We start from the raw sequence: 26,252 nt of genomic DNA on the forward strand, positions 1-26,252 counted from the left end.
TATTGTAAAAAGCACTATATAAATAAAGGTGACTTGACCTGATAGTTTTGATGACTTGACTGTTACTCTAAGCAGTAGAGGATGAGCGGGTGTGTAAATGAACATTTTTTCCTGTCGAAGATTAGGCCAACTCAAGGAAAACAAGACAAATGGAGAAAACGGCAATTGAATCTGAATCTCTGATTAATTTCAATATTTTAATGAATATCTGTGCTTAACAGTAGTAGACAATAATCACAATGCCCCACATTAAATGTCAAAGCCGTATACAGTATATTGATATAGTATACAAATTATTTAACACAATCTTATACTTAAAGCCAAACTATTTTGCACATATTGATATATGGAGTAAATAGAGAACAATAATGAAAATACTAGATTCAGGTCTTGTGCGTCACAATACCCGTGTGCTCCAGGAGGTTACTCTGTGTTTTGGTCTCTTGTTATGGCCGGTGCTTCTATCGCCCACCAGCTGAAAGTCTTAGAAGTAACAACCAAGCCACACAATATCCTTCATATATTCATGCCTAGTTTAATATTATCACTTCAATGCTTCAATGCATACTTCAAAACCTACAGGACAGAGTGAAAAGAGCAAACAGTTATGGATAAGTCACGTTTTTTCATTATTAAAGAAAACTATTGGTTGTTGCTCAAGGAAGTTAAAAACAGATGATGTTTTTAGTTGTTTATCATCATAGAGGCAGTTTAGCTTTTGTCTACACCATTAATTCATGTTTTATGTTGCCGACCCAGTCATCAACATGGTGTCGGCCCACATCTGGATTCCACGTGTACCAGATGTGGGCCAGATCTGGGCAGACACCATGTCGCCGTCTGGGGAGTTAAGATATATCAGTAAAACATCCTCACACTGTGACCGCTGTTTTCTGAAAATTAGCAGACTGACCAATCTCTCCAAGTGCATATGTTTGTTTTTTTACTGTGTAAAAGCAAATACAACCATGCCTACATTACTATAATGTGTATATGTACGATTCTAAAGACAGACAAATACATTTCAGAAGCACATCAGAAGCTGATTTCTTTCAGTCTAAGATCCAATTTTGTGCATACTTTTGAAATGCATTATTTGGGAAACAGCAGTTTCAAACCCTCTGTAGGATAAACCACCTGAAAACCACCTGTCTTTGTCATATTCACCCCAAAACAAAAATAATGTTATTAATCATTATATTTTGCGTAAAGAAAACAGGAACAGTACCCACTTGTTATTACATCATGTGATATATTTCACATTACAGGAATGTGTCCAGATGGCCTGCCTAGATGCAATTATATTTTTTTAAATAAAAATTTCCAAAATTAAAAGGCAGTACAATAATTACCACCATGATGCATAAATACTTTACAGTTAAAATAACTAGGGGATAATTATACCATTACAATAAATAAAAAAACTAAAGGTCCAAACACAGACTTGACTTTCTTCATGTAAAATATAAATTTGTATTTTTTAGGGGTGAAATCTATGTAAGCTTGTTTCTGCCACCAGATAAAAAATAAAAAGGTACATGGGACTTTTTAATCTCATTTTTATTTTTTTTGACAGTTCTAAATTTCTAAATTCTATTTTATATCTCTCAATTCTCTTTTTTTCCACGCAAGTACAAGTTTATATCTCTCACTTTTATTAACTTTCTTACTCAGATTTGCGAGATACAAACTAGCAATCGTCACAAAGAGTTTAAATCGCAAGATATTGACTAGCAATCGTCACAAAGAGTTTAAATCGCAAGATATTGACTAGCAATAGCAAGGAAAGGAGTCAGAATTATGAGATATAAACTAGCAATCGCGAGGAAAAGAGTCTGAATTATGAGATATAAACTAGCAATTGTGAAGAGTCTGAATTATGAGATATAAAGTAGCAATCGCGAGGAAAAGAGTCAGAATTATGAGATATAAACTAGCAATCGCGAGGAAAAGAGTCTTAATTATGAGATATAAACTAGCAATTGTGAAGAGTCTGAATTATGAGATATAAAGTAGCAATCGCGAGGAAAAGAGTCTGAATTATGAGATATAAACTAGCAATTGTGAAGAGTCTGAATTATGAGATATAAAGTAGCAATCGCGAGGAAAAGAGTCAGAATTATGAGATATAAACTAGCAATCGCGAGGAAAAGAGTCTTAATTATGAGATATAAACTAGCAATCGCGAGGAAAGGAGTCAGAATTATGAGATATAAACTAGCAATCGCGAGGAAAGGAGTCAGAATTATGAGATTTAAAGGTGGCAGTTTTTTTTTTCTTATTCTGTGGCGAAAACAAGCTTCCATTGACATGTTCTTGACAAGCGTATTGAGATTCGCCCCCTTCAGGTTGTTCTGATACTCCCAGAAATCTTGTTCCTTTTTTATGAAGACACAAAGGGCTGGTCCAGGAAGGACAAACACACATCCGGGTGTGCTGGATGTGGACAGAACGACAGTAGCGGTCTCAGGTGGCGTAGAAAGAGTTCACAGCTCGTAATCGAACTTGTACTCGTGGGCCAAATAGATTCTGCGGAAAATGAGCGCAGCAAGCGCAAGTGTGAGGAGAACTATGAGGACGGCCGAGCCGGTGTGACTGGTGTCCTGCGGCGGGTGCGGCGCCACGGGGGAGGCGGGGAACGTGGGGTATCTCGGGGACTGGTTCTGGTTCTGCGAGCGCCGCTGACGTGGACTCGGAGCGGTTGAAACGGATGGACCCTCGCTTGATGCCTGAGCAGCCATGGATGATGATTCAGTCTAGACCACAAGAAAGAGACTTAAAGGGTTAGTTCACCCAAAAATGAAATGTATGTCTTAACTCCTCACCCTAATGTTGTTCCACACCCGTAAGACCTCCGTTCATCTTCACACACAGTTTAAGATATTTTATATTTAGTCGCAGAGCTTTCTGTCCCTCCATTGAAAAATTATGCATACTATACTGTCCATGTCCAGATAGGGAATAAAAACATAATTAAAGTAGTCCATGTGTGACATCAGTGGGTTAATTAGAGTCTCTTGAAGCATCCAAAATACATTTTGGTCCAAAAATAACAAAAACTACGACTTTATTCAGCATTGTCTTGTCTTCTGGGTTTGTTTTCAATCCGTGTTTGCGACTCTCAGACTATAAACGAAGCGTGGGCGCCCAAGATAACATGTCAGCAGCGTCACTGCTGATGTTACATATGGAATACTTTGATGTTTTTATTACCTTTCTGGTCCTTCTGGAAATGGACAGTATACCGTACATACATTTTCAATGGAGGGACAGAAAGCTCTCGGACTAAATATAAAATATCTTAAACTGTGTGTGAAGATGAACGGAGGTCTTACGGGTGTGGAGCGACATTAGGGTGAGGAGTTAAGACATACATTTCCTTTTTGGGTGAACTAACCCTTTAAGATCATTACAGAATACAGACACACTAGCTAGAAACAGTGATGCAGGAAACGGGTGTCCCCATGCAATCATTATGTTTTCACACTAGAACTTGAGTCATCAACGAAAATCTACCACTTTCATTATCATGTATTTCCCAACCCTCCCCGGCAGCAGAATGAAGATGTAAGGAAATGATGAGATGTAAGTGTTTGCTGACCCACCTGCTCAGTTGAAGATGTGTCTTCTGTGTCTCTCTCTGCTGTAGATGAACTCTCACTGTCACTGGAAGCCGTCACTGCCGCCACAGAACTGCCATTGTCTGCAGCCGATGAGCTCGATTCGGCCTGATCATAGATTTTTCACATCAGAGAAATGAGAATTGGGACATAAATGCGTTAATTCTTATAAAAGAGAAATTGTCACAATGCAAAACTCTTACTGGTCCTATACTGGCTTCAGGCAAAACAATACAGGCAAAAACTATTTTAAGATTTGTGTTAATTTAGCTACGCCTGTAGATTTCAATAAGTCAAGCCACCTTTATTTCTGTTGCACTTTATACATTACAGATCGTTTTAGAGCAGCTTCACAAGTGATGAACAGAAAAATAACAAACAATAGCCATGTTTGCATCCAAAGTTGCAAATTTACCGTATGCACAACATTAGAATATCACATAAGCATCTGCATTACTTTCAAGTTGTTGTTGATTTCCACCCTTGTGAGTATGACTTTGGTGCTCCAACACCCCCAATACACTCTTCAGAGCAGACGTATAAATTCAGTGAAGGAGAAAGCTGCCAGAAGGAAAAAAATTGCATTGGCCTACTTTTGACTGGCCATTGGGCTACTTTTGTGCTACTTTTGACTGGCCATTGGACTACTTTTGTGCTACTTTTGACTGGCCATTGGGCTACTTTTGGACTACTTTTGACTGGCCATTGGACTACTTTTGACTGGCCATTGGGCTACTTTTGTGCTACTTTTGACTGGCCATTGGGCTACTTTTGTGCTACTTTTGACTGGCCATTGGACTACTTTTGTGCTACTTTTGACTGGCCATTGGGCTACTTTTGGACTACTTTTGACTGGCCATTGGACTACTTTTGACTGGCCATTGGGCTACTTTTGACTGGGCATTTGGGCTACTTTTGACTGGGCATTTGGGCTACTTTTGACTGGGCATTTGGGCTACTTTTGGACTACTTTTGACTGGCCATTGGGCTACTTTTGGACTACTTTTGACTGGCCATTGGACTACTTTTGACTGGCCATTGGGCTACTTTTGTGCTACTTTTGACTGGCCATTGGACTACTTTTTGGCTTTGTTTGACTGACCATGTTGTCACTTCCTGATAAACTGGCAATAATATTTTGTTCAGACATTTCAAAACGACCAAAACAACATTTCAGATGCGGCGCAACAAAATTGGTCCACTGGTTAGTCCAATTATGTCTTTTTTGATTCGCATCGAGGAATTTATTTAGTGCAAGTTTCGATCTAGGTTATGCCGTGTGTCAGATAAAAGATGTATATGACTTTTATGCGCATCTTGGCGTTTCCATCCAGCATTTTTTACACAATTTCCCAAAATGCACATAAAAATAGTTGGATGGAAACATTGCTAATCATGCACTCTTCCTTCGATAAAAGAATTTCAAATTCAGCCATAAGCAGCTCTAAAAAAGACAAGAGTCCTAATTCAGTTCAATGTTGATTCAGTTCAGTTTAACAACAGTGTTGATGATGCAAAACTCAACAATTACGAAACAATCGTCCAGCTTAATTCAGTTTAAGATTTGTTCCTATTCAATATTGTCAGCACAGTCAAATCAATAATATTACAGAATATTAAGTATTTTTAAACCCTGAATTATAATACACATTTTTAAAGGGCAGTTTCCCAACAATAGACAGAGTAAGAAATCTTTTATTTCTCTCTCTCTCTCTCTCTCTCTCTCTCTCTCTCTCTCTCTCTCTCTCTCTCTCTCTCTCTCTCTCTCTCTCTCTCTCTCTCTATATATATATATATATATGGAGTGATAAGAGAAATCCAAAATCCCCTCTGTAAAACCTTTAAGTTTTATACGTCAACAAAAGAAACATGAATGTAGAACCTGTTCAGATTTCTATTCTAGAAATTGATGCAATTTAGCACACGCATATATAATAAGATAATGCCTCATTTGTATATTTAAGCATAACGTTTCAGAAAACTTTCAATACAAATAAATGCCATTCTTAATGTAATCAATCAACTGAGGAAGCATGGTGACGTCTCAACTATTCACCCGGGGTGTCTTGCCGTAATTATCTTTGTAAAGAAATATAACATTTTGGATGTTGAGGTGGAATGCCATGAATACTCTCACCTTGAAGTTGATCTGCTGGGCCAGTCTTTGCGCCTGAGGGTCAACAGGTCGCAGGTCACTGTCAGGAGAAAGTGCTAGCAGAGCGGAGCGCATACAGCTGCCACACGCTTCACAGCAGAAATCCTGAGACCTGCCAAACAAACCACACACACATGCAGAAGAAAGAATCAAAAGAAATAAAATCAACAGCAAATGATTTTCCCATTCTGTTACAAAAACAAGAGATTATAGAATTGCAGTTCTGGATGCTGACTGGTCAATCCACTTAAGTCGTGACGTGACATCATGGGCGTCGGAAGCAAATAAAAAGTGGGTGGGACCTCTCTCAGATTTGTTTAGTAAGGTTAGATGCCATTTACATTAAATACAAATATACCACCGTTTACTAAACGATTGATTGGGCCAGACAAAATTACAGAGTTATTTACCGTGGCTATAGTGTAGGGTAAGACACATTTCATCAAGTTTTGACACAAATCGATCAGAGGTTCGAATCCACCTTTTGCCAAACTCCCTTTACTCCCTTTTCCCATCACATATCAGATCGGAAAGGCATTTATTTTCAATAAAAATTGAGAAAATATTAGAAAAGTGGAAATAAAGAAGCCTTTTTATATACGACACAATAGAGAAGAAAAGACAATCGCAATTTCCTTTGTTTGCTGACTAAAGTTAAAACACACACCATATACTATCGTAATCGTGTGTTTATTAGCTTCTTGTTTCACGTGTAGAAATGTTTCTTTGGGATTGTTTTACTTGAGCTCAGAATGAGGAACTGTACAGGACAGAGTCATCCAGAAGGGCAGGATTTATGGTCATGTAAGATGATTGACGGCTGAGTGAATGATTGACAGTCTCAATAGCCGGGTTTCCGTTACCCTTCAAACATGTCAATTTCACAAAAACTCTCATATAAATCGCAAGAAAGTTTTTACGCTCTTATGAGGTAGTTTTTCAAGCAATTCGAAAAAGGGCATTTCTGCGAAAATGCAATGGAAACGGTGACGTATTGCTGCAACAGGCCTACATATTAATTTTTCTACTCAATTAAGTTGTAATAATGAGATGTTATAACAATAACAACAAAGGCCGTGGATTCAGGGAACAGATTATTTTGAATGCACAACTTCAAACGCTGCCTTCAACTAAAAAATGCACTTTGTTTATTTAGCACAAAGTTTTTCATTTCAAAATTTCTGAATTCAGTTCATATTTCTAACAAACGAAATTTCAAGCCAAAATAACAAAATGGTAAAAAAAAAAAACAAGCACATTCAAACATTTTGCTCTTTTAATTTTATTTAATGCTTGAATAACACGCCTATATCTCCTTTCATTAATAATAATGGATAGTGCGTTGGCTGGGATATAGCCAACATAAACCAACCTATGTAACATAATTTTTGGAATGACTTATCACGAGGAAAAAAGATGTTTTAGTCGCATAACATCGGTTAATGGAAACAACGTCATTGCGCAATAGTTTTTTATCGACATTTAGAAAATATTGCAAAAGTTTTGCACAAATCTGTAATGGAAGCGCGACTAATGAGTCATAACTCATGCAAAACCTAGAGCAGGAGACCGAGCTATCTCTGAATGCTCTTACATCGCTTCAGATCACACAAATCAGTAGGAAACTGATATAAATGATATTCTCTATGACAAAATATTTTGAAAATGTGAGAATAAAGCAATATTTTTCCAAATATGTGCACTTTTGGACTAAGCGGATGCTCTTTGGTGCATCTATGCGAACAGAGGAGAAGCCGTTACGGAAAATTAATAAACTGAATTATCCTACTCAAGATATCAAAAATTACAGATCAATTATTTTGCACTCCTGACATAAATTAAAAAAAATAATTGTCACTGCAATTCAGTTTATCATAAACAGTGGTCAATTATTGAAGTTTGAGTCTTAAATCTTTCTAATGACAGTCCAGATCAAGTAAGAGTGTGATGTTTTAACATGCAGGGAATGTTGAACATAATAATCGGGTAGATAAAGACATGACAAAAAGCTATTAAAGCTATAATTTTTTCTTTAAATCATGTTTGAAACATTTTTACTTTAGGCATATAAGGGGATAGAAAATTCAGCCTTGCTATAAACAGGCTGTTTTTTTGTATTTGTTTTTAAATACAGTTAAAAAAAATACAATTCGTTTTAAATCGTAACTTATTAATACTAAAATATTAGCATTTTCACAGTATTTTGAGACTTTTGATGTTCTCAAACTTTTGAGCGGTATTGTATGAGCACATGTAGGCGGTGGCCAGCCGATGGTTTGAAGGCAGATTGAATAACTAGAGCCAGTGCAGTAATAACAGGAGTCCCACAGATCTTGGGTGTTATTTTCATGTGCTGGTATGTGTGATAAGGGACGACGTTTAATCAGCACGTGTTGATTGGAGAAATGTCAGTGAGAACAACAATCTGTCACATCTCCTTCTGTCTTCAGATGCATCTGTGTGTTTAGAAAGGACACAGCATGTCCACACATGCTCAAATGAGGCCTCAGCTGGATATGATAATGCCTTATTAGTCTCTGGGGCAGTGATGTATCAGATGACAATACCATCCATCCATTCTCCAAGCCGCTTGTCTTGTGTATGCTATCCCAGCGTCTCAGGCAGCAGAAAAGGAAACCCCCTGGACCAATAGCCAGTCCATCACACATTCACATTGATGACAACAACATACTACAACTTTTACCAAAACTATAACCCTTTTGCTTGCTTTGTTCTTTAGTGAAACAACCGTTTTGTTTAATTTTTGGTGTGTGTTATTCACTGGTTTTGTATTGCTAAATCTGTTTGTTTTTTTCGACTTTCATCTGAGCTGTCTCTCATTGCCAAGTTTCCCAGACCCAGTGAGCAGGATCAGGTTGATGTCACATGACTTCATTTACACAACACAGAGGTGAGTTGTAACCACATCAGTTAAATTAGACCTTATGAGAAGGCGGAAGGTTTTTTCTTCTTCTTTTTTTTCTTTTATTTAGGACCACTCATCGGCCCTCTCAGTGCAAGTTTTGTAAATAATTAACTGATTTATAATTGAATTTGGTTGTATTTCACTACTGTCTAAAGGAACACTCCACTTTTTTTGAAAATAGGCTCTTTTTCCAACTCCTCTACAGTTAAACAGTCAAGTTTTATCATTTTTTAACAATAAAACTCGTTTTGGCCAATATGGCTAGGAACTATACTCTCATTGCTGCATAATAATCAAGGAGTTTTGTTGCCTTACCATGGGTGCAGTGGCACAAAGACAAAAATAGCCAGAAAATAGGCTAACTTCCGTCAACATAACCAACGTGACAACCTACTTGCAAATGGAGCGTGCTAAGGACCATTTCCAGGCACTGCGTAATATCAGTGCCTGTGAAAACGGTACAACTGCTCAACTGTAGTGGATTTGGAAAATGAGCCTATTTTCAAAAAAAGTGGAGCGTTCCTTTAAGATTCATTACACGAATGCAAGAATCCATAATTACTTTTTGTTTGATTTATATAGAGGATAAATGTCAGATTTCTGGCTGCTTACTTATTATGAATATTTAAGTATTCTAATTAAAAAAAATTGTATCTTTATGTTATATCCTATAACAGGGCTATTCAATTACAAAATCAGCTGGGCCAGATTTTCAAACTAAGAAAGTTAGCTGGGCCAGTTATTTCAGCGGCGAAGCAACTCGTAAAGACACATTTTAAAACCAGCACAAACAAATGTATTGAATACATGTAATGTTTATTCATTGTTTCTCTTTTAACTTTGGTTAGTTTGCACATCAAAAGGTGCATCAAAATACTATAAAAGAGCTTACTGAACAGAATCTGAGGTAGCCCCTAATTTTTCAAAAAAACTGATCTAGGCACCTCTTGTCTTTGCCTATCTAGGCAACATATCTCACTTATCTGATCACAAAGTGCATAAAACAAAATAGTGCACAGTAGTAGATAAGCAATAACATTAAGTTTCCTTTTGAAACAAAATAAACATTTTGCTCACATTTTACCCAGGAACATCTCAAAGTGCATAAAAAAGTGCACAGTATTCACAACTAACACATGAATACAAGGTGGACTACTGCACATATTGCACATACTGAGGGAACATATTTTAAATCACCACATTTGTGATTAGGCATGCCTTTATACACATCCAACATTATACTGATGTAGGCTACAGTTATTCAGCTAATTTAGTGGGAGAAGTGACATTTTTTATTTTGAACGAGAGCAGTGACTTTAGGCTCATACGTTGTCAATGCAATCCGAAGGCATTGGTGGAGAGTACGGTCTGTCAGGGAGCAACGAGAGTTGCTTTTTATGGAGTTCATGTGTGAAAAGCTTGACTCACATGTGTAAGTTGAACCAAACATACTGAGCATGACGATCGCTACTTTCTTAATGTTAGGGAACTGATGTACGTTGACATCAGTCCAAAACATTGTAGGCCCGTTAGTGCGAAGCTCCTGTGCCATGGTTACAGATGACCGCATGTCAACAAGTTCGAGTGTGAAGTTCCCCTCGTCAATGGAAGGAACCACTTGCTTTGCTCTGGCGGATAAGTCCCCTTCTATTGCAACAGTGAACGGGTCTCTGACAAAAACGGCCACCTCTGTGGGCAGAACAAGTCCATCCAATCGGCCAGCAAAGTTAATTTTCAACCTCGCAATAAAATCTGTCATCACATCCTTGATTTGTGCGGGGGATGAGATGCATTTGCGGAGTGTCGGAAAATGCAGCATTCGGCCTGTGCTCAAACCAGTTGCGAAAAGGTCCAGTTTAACTGGGAATGCACGCATATGTTCCACAAGGTCGATGACAGTTTTGTCTCTGCCTTGTAGTGCCAAATTGAGATCATTCAGGTGTTTGAATATGTCACACAGAAAGCAGGCATCAGCCATGAAGTTGTCGTCCAGTATGCGACTCAAGTGCGTTTCTGCCTTTTTTTGCTTGCTGCTGCGGAGGAAAGTTATGATCTCCTCTCTGAGACCACAGAACCGCTCCAGTGCTTTGCCTTTGGACAGCCACCTCACGTCATTATGCAAAAGCAGGTCGTGGTGCTCAGCAGACAGTTCTGACAGCAGCATGCGGAACAAGCGGTGTTGGAGGCTTGATGTGGAGCGAATAAAGTTAATTGTAGCCATCACGTTGTCCATGGTCGTTTTGAGCGCCCCACTTAGTTTCGCGCACAACACCGCCTGATGCACAATGCAGTGTAGGAGATCAACTGAGGTGCAACAGCGGACCAACGTGCTGCCAAACCATTCACTTTACCTGTCATGGATGGAGCCCCATCTGTCACAAGCATGCACACACGCGTCATATCCAGACCATTGTCTTTAAAAAAAGCGGAAATTTTCCCAAAGACTATATCGCCCGTTGTGTGTCCTTCTAACGGCAGTAGGCAGAGAAGCTCCTCTCTGAAGCATTTGCTGTCAAAAAAACGGACATATATGCACAACTGAGCAGTATCAGTTTTGTCTGTGGACTCATCTACTGCTATAGACATAGTATCAGCTTTCATCAGGTCTCCTAACAGTGTTTCATACACATCTGCAGCAAGAATTTCAACCCTACGAATGTTGGAAGTATCTGACAGGGGTACGTTTTTTATAGCAGAAGCCACGCTTGTTTTAATTTTATCGTCATTTATCACCTCATCCACGACTGCCAGCATACAGTCCTTCACGGTTTCAGAGTCTGTGAATGGCCTTTTCTTTTTTGCCAGTATCCAGGAAACACGAAGGGATGCTGCGGTTGCTCTCTCTTGGGCTGTGAATGACCGCACCATGGTAGTACTGCTCCGTTTGTAAGATGCAATCAAACTCTGCACTTTTGCTACCCTCTTTTGAGATCCCTCTGGAAAATTGGTGCGGAAAGTCTGGTGTTTCTCGCTGTGGTGCCTCCGCACATTGTATTCTTTAAATACGGCAACGCACTCATTACAAATTAAACACATCGGTTTGGCGTTTGGATGTGGCGGTAAAATAAACAAATATTTGTCAGTCCAGGCAGGGTTAAACTGACGGTTTTCATTGGCAATTTTGCGTTTTAGTGTTGAGAAAGACATATTGATTGTAATCTAGGCTACAACCGGCTCGCTCTGCATTGTTTGCGTTGTTGCTAGGCTACGTGGTCTGTACTACTGTATGAATTTACGTAGGGATGTGCATTTTTGGCGGGACCACGGGCTGGGCCATTTGGAGGTTGCTTTCGGGCCGCCAATTGAATAGCCCTGTCCTATAACAACCCTAGACATAGAAATTGGATATAACTTTTAATTTGTTAACTGTAAGTTACCATATATGGTGAAAAACTGTAAATGGTTTCATATGGTGTTATGTCATTTTACAGTAAAGTGCTGTCAAATGTATGCTTGTTTTGCAAGTAACACCTATGAAACACAACATCATTTATGGTAAAAAGTTATTCCCAGAAGTCATACACAATATGCACTTTGTAATTAGTTTCATGTGTGTTACCCTGATGGTGTTTTGTCTTTGTGTGCATGACGGTGCCCGTCTACATGAGTAATGAGTGTTGATGAATGAAATAAAGAGGTAGAGCACAGGCATCTTACTTTTTAGCGAGCGCTCTTCTTTCCTCTGGAGTGTAATCCAGGGATCCTATCGCTCCTTCCCCTTTAGTTGGCATGAATCCAATAATCGCTATTAAGGCTGTCCGAACTGACACAAAAAGAAAAACATACAGCTTAAAAAAGGCAATTAAAGGATGAACGTTGAACCAGATGTGCTGCTTACAGACGTGTCACATAGCAGCAACTGGGTTCGCTTCATGCCGAGAACATGTCTGGCTCATATCATATTTTGTACAAAGAAAATTAAGGGTATATTAATTCAATAATTATCGCAATGGTATAAACGCAATTCATGAAGACACTCACTACTCCATGACGGCTGCCACGTCTCTGGATGGTGACCGGAAATGCTCAGACAGATCTTCTTCCCAACCTCAAACCTTCCATTGGGCTGAGGAGGATGAGAGAAACACTTTTATTAATTAAGAGAATAAAATAAATAAAGAGAAACAACGAAGGACAACAGAAGAGAGGAAGTCAGTGGATAACAAGAAGAACACTGAAAAACCTGCCTTAAAAAGCCCAACTTTAAGGCAGAAAAAAACATGTTTACAGTCTGGTACAAACTGTGGTTTTGGTCTATATGGCTAATTTTGCCCTTCATGTCAACCGTGAGAATTTTTACGTTGAACATATTTTGTTCATATTCGTTCATACTGCCTACATACCATAACCTAATAAAAGGATGTGCAAAACTGCCTATTTTAAACATCAGCTAATCTGTGGTTTTTCTAAACTGGTCAAGGTTTAGACAAAAAAAATATTACAAAGATGAAAACTAGCAGATCCACAAACTACTTAAAACCAATAGTGTGCCAAATAACAAAAACTAAATCTACAAATATGCACTTCAGTTCACATTTACAGTATGCTTCATCCACACAAAATACATTTATTTATACTCACTGCCCATGAAATTGTAAAAAAATAAATTAATCAAAATCACGTTTTCAATTGATAATATTTTGTCTATGGACAAATCAAGAAAAAGAGAGTAACAAAGAATGGCCTTTTCAAAAAAATGACTGCACAAATACATATTACTTATAAACAAATTTAAACAAATGCCCACTAACTCAGTTAAATTTCAAATACAGTGTAATGCAGGTTAAAAAAAGGGAAGATAGAGAGCAAGATAAAGGCTAAAAAGAGAAAAGAGGGATCTTGTAAAAGATTCCATTAGAATTTGAAGACAACCATTACCTTGAGGAACTATTGAGCCCCATGTTAAAATGCCCATCTTTAAGGCAGAAAAAAACAAATTGTGGTTTTGGTCTATGCGGCTAATTTTGCCGTTCATGACGACTGTGAGGGGGTGAATTTTTTTATAACTCATTTGTCTACATTATATAAAGCGTTAAAGTTCTGCATAATTAAAGGCGTGGCTACTTTGAGTGGCAGGTGGATAGCCATTTATCCGCTGTCTGTTAGTCATCGCGTCACCTAAGCTCCGCCCACATCCCGCCTCTTTGCTCATTTTCCTTTACCCAGGCGTAATGTGTTGACGAAAATACATTTTGGTACAAAAAATAACAAAAACTATGACGCAGTGCAGTGAAGCTGCTTACGTGTTATCTGAGCGCCCGAGCTTCGTTTATAGTTTAAAGGAAACTGAGCAGAAAACAAACCCAAAAGCGAAGACAATACTGAATAAAGTCCTATTTTTTGTTATTTTTGGAGAAAAAAAATATTTTTGATGCTTCAAAAAATTTGAACTAACCCACTGATGTCACATATGGACTACTTTGATGATGTTTTTATTACCTTTCTGGACACAGACAGTAAACCGTACACACATTTTGAACGTGATGGTGAACGTGTCCCTGTTTCTTTAGGTTTGGAGTTAAAACGGCAATGCGAATGTTAAGAACACAAAGACTTTTTTTTTGGTCCGGACCAAACAAACCAAGCAAACTACAAGTGTAAACACAGTGGTTTCTTTCTAAAAGCCAATACATTTCTTTCAAGGCACTTTTAGATGCAATTGCACAGCAGAAAACATGGCAATTCAAGAACCATTCATGAAAATGAGTGTCATGCAAATCATTGGGTTCCAGTGTTTGTTATGGCATATGAATCACTTCTCGACGAGGACCTTGACGGAGGGAGTAGGGGTGTCCATGGTTAACCGATCAACCGATTAACCGTTAAAAATTGCGTAACCGAGTGAAACATTTTGCTTGGTTAAGTGGCGTCAATGACGTGCTTTGAATTTAGTTGTAATATATTTTTGCACCACTAGAGACCGCCAGAGCGCTCCCAGACATTTGTAATATCCACAAGAAGAAGTCATGACCAGCTTTCTAACATGAAGCAGGCAAAGAAAAGTACAGCGTGGGAGCACTTTAAAATTGAGAGTGACGGGGCAAAATGCAAGTATTGCAATGCAGTGCTTACCGAATTTTTCAGGCTGTAAGTCGCTCCGGAGAATAAGTCGCATCAGTCAAAAAATGCGTCATGAAGAGGAAAATAACATAAGTCGCACTGGACTATAAGTCGCATTAGGGCAGAAGCAGAGCGCGAGCCGCGCGCGCTGTGCATAACGGAGCAGAAGAAAGAAAGTTTGAAGTGAGAAACTTGTGAATGACTAGAGAAAAGCAGAGGTTACTTTAACTGTAATGAAGAAAACTAAAAAAAGCTAATCGCGCAAGATGGCCAGAGCTGAAGGGACGAGTCCACAGATGCTTGAACTCTCTGCCGGGAGAGGCTCAGCCGCGCGAGTCAAACGCTGTGTGAATCATTCTCGGCTGCATATTTTACTACATGCCCTAATCATACAGGCGCCCTCGCCTCGCGGCCACTCACATTGCTCGTGAACTGGAGCGCATCTCATCCTAATTTAACGAAACTCAGCGTACGCCTCACAGACATGAAATATATCTTGCTTATAAGATTGAAATGTCTTTTAACAATTTAAAACGAAAAGAAATAGGCTACTCTCTGATTATGTAATCCATGATGTGCATTTCTCTCTATAGGCGCGTTCACTACGGAGATGGCGGTCGTCAAATTAATAGACTAAAAATAATAACCCTGACACACACTATGGTTAACCGAGTATTAACCGCTAAGGGCCTTGGTTAACGGTTAATGAAAAACTTGAAAACGTGCAGCCCGGGAGTGCAGGATTTGAGGGTTTAAAAAGTAAAAAACACTTGTCTCACCGTGAGCAGAATGATGCTGGGCGGCTTCATGGGGTATTCAGGGGGCAGCACGATCCGCCCGTGATAAACTCCACCATCGAAATCAGAGTCTGGAGGTCCTCTAACGGAGAAGTGCCACTCAAACAGGTTATCCTGAAGACACAGACACATGAAAAGTTGACATCTCTGACACTAAAGGCTACAAAGCTTAAAGTTTTTAAGTTCACTTTTTTAACTTTAGTTAGTGTGTAATGTCGCTGCTTGAGCATTAACAGTATCTGCAAAGTTACAGCGCTGAAAGTACAATGCAAAAGGAGATATTGTCTTTATTGCCTACAAAAATGGCCGGTTTGGACTACAACGAGCTTCTTCCTGGGTTGGTGACATCATTAACCCTTGCTAGTCTGATGTGACTTCTGCCCGTAATGGGAAGGGGCGTGGCCTTTCCGGCAACCTGTGCTTGGCACAATAAAAATACAGGAAACTACATTTGGCCATCTAACCAATCTAAGGCCATTGCGTTTTTCGGAGGGAGCCGTTCAAAGGACAGTGGAGACAGCAGTGTGGAATAAAGGGAGAATAGAAGAAAAATACAGCTTTAAAAAAATAAAAAGAAGTATTAAGGCATGTTATACTGCACCCCATAAACACAACCAAGCCTGGAAAAAACAACAACACAGAACCACCCCTTTAACAGTGATGTCTACATTTTTAGAGTAATAACTTAATCTGGGGTTCATGAAAAGTCTGAAGCTCCCAGACAATAACCCCTATGACATTTCTTAAAGTGGTCCTATTATGCTTTTTGATACGTTCAGCTTTCTTTAGTGAGTAATGTTGCTTTTGAGCACTAAGTCCCTCCAAAAGGAGTTATTCACTAGGCTATATCAGTAAGCACTAGAGCTGATTAATCGTTAAAGCATCATTATCTGGATTAAAACACCCCCATGATTTTTAAAACCTTTGCCAAAATCATACTGGAATATTCAAATCTGTTTGCGCTGCTGCTGATCCAGAGAGGGACGTTATTATGCTTAGGTATTAAACAGCTTCACAAACATCAAAGTATCTTTATTTTTGTTTTATAATTTCAAATGTTTACAAAAGTACTGATATAAAGGTTTATATTTCGGATATATATGCTGATGTCTATGGAAGCGTTTCGAAATACAGCAAATCACCTTTTGAAAAGCAACTTGGCACTTCAAATAAAGGCTCAATTACATTGTTACGCCACTATGTGGCAGCAAGTGACTGTTAAAAATGTGTGTTATTGAATCATTCAATCAAGAGATTCGTTCAAAACACTGATTCATCCAGTCACGAGTCTTTATGAGTTGAATCATTCATTCAAACAAATTTTTTTCAAATAGTTAAATAACTTTAAATAAACAGCATACTGTCTAGGGCCTTATCAATTTATACAAAAAACTGAATTGGAAATAATAAAAAAATCCATTTGAATTTTTCTGGATTTCTTATTTTTCCCGTTTAAATTTTTTGGACTCCTTTTTATTAATTAAGTTACATTTTAGTAATCAAATAGCAAGTCTAATTAATTGAAATCAAGAAACGGTTTAACAAAAATGTATTACAAGTTTAACAAAAATTACATGTTTATAAGTTTTATCTTTTTTTCTCTGTTTTAAGTTTTCTGGATTCCATTTTAATTGTTTACTTACATTTTAATAATCAAAAGCATTTCTAATTAATTGACTTGATAAAAAAAAAACAATTTATTCATTTAAAAATGAAAATGAATTTCTATGAACAAAAAAAAGTTTTTTATTTAGGAAATTCTGCGTTGTGTATTTAATTTGATTCTGGCAATCAAAGTAAGGCATAAAACATTAATTTAGTTTATCTTTTAATCATATGGAATTAAATGTATAATGTATCATTAATAGTATTATTATTATATTGAGACCTAGCTAAATTTTACTGCACAACTGTAATGTATTTCTGTCACAATTTCAAGTTAGACCAAACTTTTATTTTGAAAGGATGCCGTGAAGAACTTTGATTTTCTGTGTGTTTGTGAAATGATGGTAGATTTTCTCAAATGAAAGGGTAAAATGCTGATGAAGTGACTATTCAGAGCGGCTCTGGAGATGAAGTTCATGCATTCATGTTCATTGGTTGGAAACACCGCCCAAGGCATATGCAAAATAAAGGGGCAGGGCCAGGTTAAGTCGTGCTTGCGAAGGTGCTTCAGGTTGATCTTGACTGTTTTATTGGACTCAAACAAATACGGCAAAACTGACGGCATAGTTATTATAGGTACAGTAGATTACAACGCTTCAGAAAGCTGAAACTCGCCTCAAAGGGCGCTACATTTACGACACACTAGGGGTGGGCGATATCTCGATATTTAAAATATATCGAGATATTTTTTCAACTCGATATGGATTTGGACATATCGTATATATCGATATATTGTTTATATTTAATTCTGATTCCGCCACTTTGCTTGTTTGCCTTCTCTGTGCTGTGCTCGCTCCCGCTCGCGCGCCTCCCGCCTCGTTGCTTTTGTTCCCCCTCCCCTCGCGTGTTGTCTCATTGAACACGGCGGCGTCCGCAACCAGGTGAGGATTAGTTATCATGTTGACAAGCGCGCGCGTTGTTCGGGACTCAGTTTAGAGACCATGTTTTCCTTCTAACACAACTGCTTGCTAAAATTCATAAAGAAATATTAATGTTCATCATAGTTCAAATCGCACGTTTCACCCACAGTCAGGTGATTGACACTACTGGTGCGAGACGCGGTCGCAATCATGTCAGTTTATGATTTGTGTCTAACTGATCGCATGGTTTTCGGTTAAAATATCAAAATGATCGCATATCATTTGAAAACATTTAAAAAGTATTGCAATATCATTACTATTATTATTTTGTCAGCTTTATCACGGGATTATGATGAACAGGTCTATTCATGTTTTAACTAAGAGGGAAAAACGCTTGATCCCGGGTGTCCTGAGACACGCGGTGCTCTTCTGTAAGTTGTAGCCTATTGTATCATATTATCATAGCCTACCTTCTGACATTCATATTTCGTTCTGTAACTGGAAAAGAAGTGAAAGTCAGATGTGTAGCCTACATGATCCGCATGATGAGTTTGAATTTTGTCAAACTCATGACAAACATCACTGTTTGAATTTTGATACAAACTTAACAGGAAATGGTGTTATGACAAAATCAGTTTATTTATATCTCAGTCATGCCCCCATCTTTCTGCAAAATGCTTACTGTTTACTTTAAGTGTAAAAAAGGGAGTCTTTGATTCATCTTTTGAAAGCATGAAATAAATGAAAAGAAGGCAATATTATTTATTTTCTTTTACAGTTAAATTATTATTATTTATGTAATCAGGGAGGTTTTTTTTAAATGTCGCAAAAGCACTTTGTTCCTACATGAACTGACTACCTCTTTGCACTTCAATAAAAATAAAAATAATAATTTGTTGTATTTGGCATATTTGTTTTTGCTGTAGTATTTAGGGGGTTATTTTTCCTGTAAAGATATCGAGATATATATCGTATATCGAGATATAGCAAAATATATCAAGATATATTTTTTGCTCCATATCGCCCAGCCCTACGACACACGCTCTAAGTGGTAGACCAATCAAGACTGAGGCCAGATGACCAATCAGAGAAGACTGTGGTAAGGAGGGTTTTAAAGAAATGAAACTAAAACACAGCATTCAGACAGAGGGCGAAACAGATGCTGCAACAATTAAAATTATAAGAAAAAATAATGAGCTTTTTGACCAGTAAATAATGTAAACATATTCTAGTAGACACCAAAAACACAACTATGACCCTGTAAATGAGCATTACAAGACCTCAGGAAAGAAAATCATTCATATTCAGATGTATAGCTACATACTTTAGTAAAATAACTTGTAATTAGACACACAAAGTAACATAATAATAACAATATTATATTATAGCAATACTATAACTTAATTAATAATATAATTATAATAATCAAACTGGACATTAGTCATGTCTGACCTCCAGTGGCTGAGCATGATAATGTTCGGTGGGGTCCCGGAGTTCAGCTGCCTCCTTCATCAACCTCTTCACAGCTAGTACACAGAAAAACACACACACAAAAGACTGAAGAGACTCATCGAGCTGTGCTCTCATGTCAATATCTGCAACAGATATTCAATATATAGATGTACACATACAAGTCTCTCTCTCCTTTTATTGTATTTATTAGACCATTTATGATTTATAAGTAGTGTTTTACTGCATAATCCATCCCGACTGCACAACATATAGGAGTGATTTTTCGAATCGTGTGGGGGAAAAAACACCTCACAGAATTACACTGGAGGAGAGTCGAATAACATCAGAAACTTGATGGTGAACCCTTTTGACTTGGGATAATAACCACCTTGCAGCATCCCAAGAGATCCAAGCCCTAATAATTAGCAAAACAAAGCATGTTTGCAATCGGAGCACAACTGTGTGTGCACTATAAAACAATACATATTAGTTACTATAGTAATAGCTGTAACACTTCTTACAAGTAGTTACTATAGTAATAATGTTAACACACACTTACAAATGATGTTAACACTTACAAATAATGTTCACACTTACAAGTAGTTACTATAGTAATAATGTTAACACTTACAAGTAGGGCCTAGTTACTATCGAAATAATGTTAACACTTACAAATAATGTTAACACTTACAAGTAGTTACTATAGTAAAAATGTTAACACTTACAAGTAGTTACTATAGTAATAATGGTAACACTATTATACAGTCTCCTTGTTGCACGTTACAAATAGTTATTTTAGTAATAAAATACACTATTTTAAGGTGGCATTGTTACAGTGTACTTATATTTAATTACTTAGTAATATTTAGTAACTACATGTACTTACTGGTAAGATTAGGGTTCGGTTGAGGGTTAGTAATTATGGCTAATTTACTATTATTGCTATGTTAAGTACATGTAACGTGTAACAAGGACGCTTTCAAATAAAGTGTTACCAAATAAATTGCAACCTAAAAATGTGTGACTTGATTATTACAAATAATATTTGTTTGGCAAAACAAACAAACAAAAATCATATATTACAGTCAAACAGGACAAATATTTTACAGTTACTGTCTCAATATTTCCTTCCCAATATTGGTAGTACCATGTCACAATGATGGCACTGTGTAGCCTATTATACTGTATACCTATTATACCATATGGCATTGTCCTTTTTTGGGTTAGTGTTTGCTCGATCAGATTATTAATAAGAGAAAACCTTTGCATTCCAGCACATTATAAGGTGGACTATATTGACATAGCTAGCTAATCTAGCTAGCTCATGACATCTATGGGATGAATGTATGTATAAAGCATTTCCACAGCACACAACTCATGATATTAAATGTGATTGTAGAAAAGATGCGACGGCATACCTGGACTCTTCAAGTTATATTTGCTCTCCATGGCGGATCAAACCTCGCGCTCGGCTGATATTTTCCGTTCAGGTTGTGTGTTGTGTGTCTTTTGGGATTTCGGCCAGGTGTTTATCTAGATCTGTAATCCTGACGTGGCAGCACTGAATTTTTTTTTGCTACTTTCGAGATGAATTTTCTCAGATGTCACACAGGGGAAAAATGAAAACAGGAAGTAAAATGATCGTTTGAATGGCGGAACTTTATTGATGCACTTCACACGAACAGCGTCAGCGTTATGGCAAGTTGTTAATCTTATAAAAGTCTCTTTCGATGTAGATTTATACTCATACAACTATTATTTAAGAGTTGATTTCGTTCTTTAATGTTGATATAGCAGCAGAAGGTTAAATCCCAGGTGGGGCACGTTGACACAATGAGCCCCTATTAGAACTGATATATTATATTCTATACTTTTATGAATTCTACTGAGAAACCATGAGAGAAGGGTGAATAATGACTGAGAGTCAATGTTATGAAATTATTCATTATTATTATGTTTTTAGCTATGCTGTATAGCTGTGTTTAGTGATGTATTGTAGTGTTGTATGTGTAGTGTTGCCAAACTCAAAAATGAGTGTATTTTTAATTATTAAAAAAATGACATTATTTTATTTTTTAAAAAGTAATAATTGTATCTTATTGACTAAATGTTTTAGTTTGTCTTGGATATGTTTTGGATTATATCAGGTAACAGTTTAAACTGTCTTTTGGTCATGTTACGTGAGCATTGCCACATTTCCATTCTTTCGGGGTAAATAAAAAAAAAAAAGTATATACTGTATAAATGAAACACAACCACATAATTGTACTAGACGTGTGAAATAATGTGGGAAAAAAATAAATATTCTGAACCCAAGTGGATTTACACAAACTGAAAGTCAAAAAGTGTGCACCGCTCTCCCCGAAATTTCACATTTTTCGACAAAAAAAGCTTAGCCCAGCCACAACATTTGAGGGGTGTTCTTTCTGGATCCATTGTGGAGTAACTATGCTCGAACTAGAGCCAGTTCAGACCAATTAATTAATGAAATTTTTAGGGGGTGGGGGGTGCTCTGTGTATCCTGAAATTCTTTTTACAATACCGGCAAAGATCGTTTGCACTCTTCTTCTTCTTCTTCTTCTTCTTCTTCTTCTTCTTCTTCTTCTTCCAGCATATGTGCAGTTGAATTCTATTGACAACTATGCGTCCCTCAACATGCGTCACTCACTCCGTTGCTCTGATTGGTTCCTACTATTTCCCCTGGGTGTCCCAAACACTAAACGTTACAGCCTTCACCATTTAACTTGTGTTTTTGTCCCTCTGGTCCTCTTCGTTTAGGGGTTAGACTTGGCTCATTCACAGTCAAAAGTGTCCAAATTCTTAAAATGTAACTCCAGGAAAACCAGTGTAATACAGCTCTGGAAAAAATTACGAGACCATTTAAAGGGATAATTCACCAAAAAAAGAGAATGTGATGTTTATCTGCTGACCCCCAGGGCATCCAACATGTAGGTGTGTTTGTTTCTTCAGGAGAACACAAATGAAGATTTTTAACTCAACCGTTGCGGTGTGCCGGTCATATAATCACGTGAATGGGTAACAATTCTATGAGAGCAAAAAAAAAAAACATGCTTAGACAACATGCACACAGACATTGATATCTTAAGACACAAAACGATCAGTTTGTGTGAGAAATCGAGCCGTATTTATGTCATTTTGTACCTCAACGCCAGCCTGGAATATTGACCTTACCGGAAGGAATGCGTGTTCCAGGCTGTTGGATATATCAGTAACTCCTTACAATTTGTTTGATTTCTAAACATTAATTAAATTATCAGTGTTAAAGGGATCCCCTGGTGTTGAGACTTGTATGGCTTAATGTAACATAAATGATGTCTCTTACTGAATTATGTAGTAGAAAACCCATGAAAGATCTACGTTATTTTAAAAATCGATTTTATATTTGGACCATGGGCGGCGCCATTTTGTTTGCGTTCTAGGTTGATGACGTAGAGTGGTTGAACTCCTCAATCAGCTGGCATTACCCGTAGCTATTTTTACCACAACGCAACTCGAAAATTGTTTCAGAATTAAACAAAACCAATGAATTCCTTTGTAATTATACTTAAAACACACTCAAACATACATGTGCACACAAACTCACCTACACAAGTCACAAACAGATCGGCGGGCGCGCACACGACAGGCTCTGTTTCAATCGAGATGTTGGGCTGCTCAGTCTCCACGACAGGGGCTGAATCTGAAATCGACCCCTTATACCCTTAAATAGGGCATTATTTGAAGGGACGGACATTTGTAGTGTTGTCCGACACCATAGTGGACATGTTCGAGTGCAGTCATTCAGTCTCACGTTCCACCGCAATAACGAGTGTACAGCCGATTTACAAACAGCTGTCCGACTTCACGGACTCAAACATACATGTGCACACAAACTCTCTCTCTCACACAGACTCACACACACCCCAACAGATCGGCGCGAACACACACACACACACACACCCCAACAGATCGGCGCGAACACACACACACACACCCCAACAGATCGGCGCGAACACACACACACACACACGCACGCACTGCGTGCGCGCATACATAACCCTCAATCTATTCCCTGTGTTGATAATCCTAGATAGACTGTTGATAGTAGATTAACTGTAATGCCTGTGACCAGCAGAGGGAAATATCTAGGTAGGACGATGGGATAAAGTAACGTGAGGAAGAGAGGCAGGATGTTTTGGTGATGATGCATGCGATTGAGACAGAGCAGTCTGTCGCTGACCTAGGTGTGTGCGCGCCCGCCGATCTGTTTGTGACTTGTGTAGGTGAGTTTGTGTGCACATGTATGTTTGAGTGTGTTTTAAGTACAATTACAAAGCAATTCATTTGTTTTGTTTAACTCTGAAACAATTTTCGAGTTGCGTTGTGGTAAAAATAGCAACGGGTAACGCCCAAATACTCCTCGCTGCAGACTGTAGCGCGGTGACGTCACGAATATTGCGTCACGAATGTGTTAGCGCGCATGCGCAAAGTGACGTTTCGTCGGTATTAAATACGCATGCGCGCCGATGATGTCACTTTTGTGTATTCGCGCATGCGCATACATTCATTTTCAACTTCAATCACCTGAGGATGATGTTAGCGTTCGCTCGAAAGGTATGGATTCCATGGCAGTAAGTCAATAAGCAGTGTATTTATGTTGTATTTAACAATTGTGTGTTTGTGTTAACAGCTTTTAATTGTTAGGGATGCCATATAGAGCGTCATAAATGTTTAATTTATTAATGTTTAACATGTGTGCCTCTAAACAAATTAATGCTTTGAAGATGTCTTAAAATAGAGCAGAAAGACTTAAATTAAGGAAGTCATGTCATTGATTGTTGCATGCATTGCAAAAATAAAATAAAAATCCTAATTTTTGTCTTGTTTTTCCAAATAGATATTTAAACATCTTTAAACAGAGATGCATTTACATGGAATGCAAATGTAAATTGGAGTCTCAAAAGAATTAATAAAATTATGGGAATTTATGTTGAAAACAAATCAAATATCTGTCTGTCTGCCTGCATGTCATGCCAGTCTGTAATGTGTCTGTCTGTATGTCATTCCAGTCTGTAATGTGTGTGTCTGTCTGCCTGCATGTCATGCCAGTCTGTAATGTGTCTGTCTGTATGTCATTCCAGTCTGTAATGTGTGTGTCTGTCTGCCTGCATGTCATTCCAGTCTGTAATGTGTCTGTCTGTCTGTATGTCATGCCAGTCTGTAATGTGTGTGTCTGTCTGCCTGCATGTCATGCCAGTCTGTAATGTGTCTGTCTGTCTGTATGTCATGCCAGTCTGTAATGTGTCTGTCTGTATGTCATGCCAGTCTGTAATGTGTCTGTCTGTATGTCATGCCAGTCTGTAATGTGTGTGTCTGTCTGCCTGCATGTCATGCCAGTCTGTAATGTGTCTGTCTGTCTGTATGTCATGCCAGTCTGTAATGTGTCTGTCTGCCTGCATGTCATGCCAGTCTGTAATGTGTCTGTCTGCCTGCATGTCATGCCAGTCTGTAATGTGTCTGTCTGCCTGCATGTCATGCCAGTCTGTAATGTGTCTGTCTGCCTGCATGTCATGCCAGTCTGTAATGTGTCTGTCTGCCTGCATGTCATGCCAGTCTGTAATGTGTCTGTCTGCCTGCATGTCATGCCAGTCTGTAATGTGTCTGTCTGCCTGCATGTCATGCCAGTCTGTAATGTGTCTGTCTGCCTGCATGTCATGCCAGTCTGTAATGTGTCTGTCTGCCTGCATGTCATGCCAGTCTGTAATGTGTCTGTCTGCCTGCATGTCATGCCAGTCTGTAATGTGTCTGTCTGTAATGTTTGTCTTGCCAAAAATATATATATATTGTTTGTCTGTTATGTCTGTCTGTGTCTATCTATTTATCATGTTTTTGTTTCTGATAGACTGTAACTACTTTGAACTAATGAATCTTCAAACTTCATAGCTATTGAAACTATTTCAAACTTTCAGGCTAGGCTTTTTCAATCTAAAGTTTGTCTTGAGAATTTTTTTTATCTTGTTTTTATTCTTAATAAAATAAGTCTCTTAGGTACTTTACAGACAAAGCTAATAACACTCAAGCATATCTTTGTCTAACTTCTTCCAATAATACATTTTAAAATATTGTCCTGGTATGACCCTGTACCATGTTAATGCCTTTCTTCAAAATTATTCAACATTGTTTGTTCTATATTTTATCTAAATTAGGTGTCTAGAACTGGTGTGCATTTTCCACAGAACACAAACAAGAGTTTCGGGTGCCCTGCTCATTGACACTGTGCTTGCTCTGCACTATCGAAGGACTGCCCACCCGGGTCTGCTCCTGATGGCGGATGGGGAGACCTGTGGTGATTTCATCCAGATAACGAGGATGAGGGCTATTGCTCGGGATGAATGTTTGTATATGTGTGTATGATAATCTGTATGTGTACATAATTCTGTAATTATAATGATAAAAGCGATGTCTGCTTTGCTTTGAAATAAACGAAAGTTGTCACTCTTATGAGTTATAATATGGGATATAGACACTGAAAATGTACTGTATATAATCAGTTTAACATCAAACTACTTTATTGGCATAAATGTTTTACATGCCGTATTGTCAAAGCAACAGAAACTGTCCAAAAAATATAATACACAAAAATAAAGAAGAACAATGTAGGCTACAACATAATGTGAAAATAACACATTTATACCATCTGCCATTATTTTATACAAT

General features: G+C 38.0%; 1 protein-coding gene and 1 long non-coding RNA gene across 2 annotated transcripts; one reads left to right on the forward strand and one right to left on the reverse strand.

Annotated features, from left to right (window-relative positions):
* Positions 1-178: 178 nt before the first annotated feature.
* Positions 179-21,183, reverse strand: ube2j1 (ubiquitin-conjugating enzyme E2, J1). Its single transcript, XM_067416778.1, has 8 exons — positions 20,954-21,183; positions 19,536-19,609; positions 15,541-15,672; positions 12,683-12,767; positions 12,359-12,464; positions 5,758-5,887; positions 3,606-3,728; positions 179-2,756 (listed from the first exon to the last, which is right to left on the reverse strand). Exons 1-8 carry the CDS (start codon positions 20,982-20,984, stop codon positions 2,487-2,489), a joined length of 951 nt encoding a protein of 316 aa, XP_067272879.1. The 5' UTR covers positions 20,985-21,183; the 3' UTR covers positions 179-2,486.
* A 2,933-nt stretch (positions 21,184-24,116) lies between these two features.
* Positions 24,117-26,031, forward strand: LOC137041772 (uncharacterized). Its single transcript, XR_010898143.1, has 2 exons — positions 24,117-24,166; positions 25,742-26,031. It is a non-coding gene; the product is annotated as an uncharacterized lncRNA (long non-coding RNA).
* Positions 26,032-26,252: the final 221 nt, after the last annotated feature.

Source organism: Pseudorasbora parva, chromosome 15 (genome assembly GCF_024679245.1).
Source record: "Pseudorasbora parva isolate DD20220531a chromosome 15, ASM2467924v1, whole genome shotgun sequence".
In the NCBI taxonomy this organism is placed as follows: domain Eukaryota; kingdom Metazoa; phylum Chordata; class Actinopteri; order Cypriniformes; family Gobionidae; genus Pseudorasbora; species Pseudorasbora parva.